This window comes from Fonticula alba, assembly GCF_000388065.1.
Source record: "Fonticula alba strain ATCC 38817 unplaced genomic scaffold supercont2.129, whole genome shotgun sequence".
Classification (NCBI taxonomy): domain Eukaryota; order Rotosphaerida; family Fonticulaceae; genus Fonticula; species Fonticula alba.
This window is the reverse complement of record NW_009243099.1, coordinates 2,070-2,902: the sequence shown is the minus strand read 5'-3', so window position 1 is coordinate 2,902 and position 833 is coordinate 2,070. Positions and strand designations below refer to the sequence as shown.

General features: G+C 56.9%; 1 protein-coding gene across 1 annotated transcript; it reads left to right on the top strand.

The window, feature by feature from the left end:
- Positions 1–186: 186 nt before the first annotated feature.
- Positions 187–789, top strand: H696_06345 (cyclin domain-containing protein; the record flags this gene model as incomplete). Its single annotated transcript, XM_009500087.1, has 3 exons — positions 187–202; positions 400–490; positions 653–789. Coding segments are annotated over 3 exons (243 nt in total), but the record flags the coding sequence as incomplete, so codon positions are not given.
- Between the last annotated feature and the right edge of the window lie 44 nt (positions 790–833).

The window sequence follows — 833 nt, the reverse complement described above, 5'->3', positions numbered from 1 at the left end:
GTGTGTGTGTGTGTGTGTGTGTGTGTGTGTGTGTTTGTCAGCATGCACACAGAATGCACATACACTGGCAATCTGGTCCCGGAGCCTGGGACCTCAAACGACGGCCGAGCCTCGGCCAGTCCCACGCCAACATCTCCCGTCCGTGTGACAGCCGACGATGTACATCGGCTCCTCGTCGCCTATCGGATGTTTTTCTGCTACTGTGCGCCTGAATCTGCCGGCGTCTGTACCCTTTTGCTTGGGACCCCCCTCAGCAAGATCTCTTTCTCTTTCTCTCTCTCCCCCTCGGTATATCCACATCAAAATGTGGATGCATGGACACACACACACACACACGCACTAATCCCCAGGGTATCCTCCTCTCCCTTTCTCCGGCCTCCTATTCGATCCTGCACATAGTTATCCAGCAAATCGCCGTCAAGCATAAGCCCCAACTTCGCACGCCCGTCGCGGCGACGGCCATCGTGTATTTCCGCCGGTATTTCGCCAGGTGCGTGCACGGGAGCTCCCTTGCCGCATCTTTTTCGCTCAAGCCGGCCAGCTGACGTGGAGATCCCCCTTGTTTTTTTTTGTTTTTTTTTTTGCCGGCGGCGGATGTCCCTCTCCTTCCCTCTCTCCCCCCCCCTCTATCTTGGTGTATGTTTCGCGATAGTTTCTCCTACTCCACGTGCGACCCGTCGCTGCTGGCTGCATCGGCTGTTCTCCTGGCCATCCGGTCTGAGGAGGCGGCTCCCGCGTCAAGTGGCATTGCCGGGGCTCGGACCATTGCTACCGCGGCCAAAGTTGTTGGTATGTGTGTGTGTGTGTGTGTGTGTGTGTGTGTGTGTGTGTGT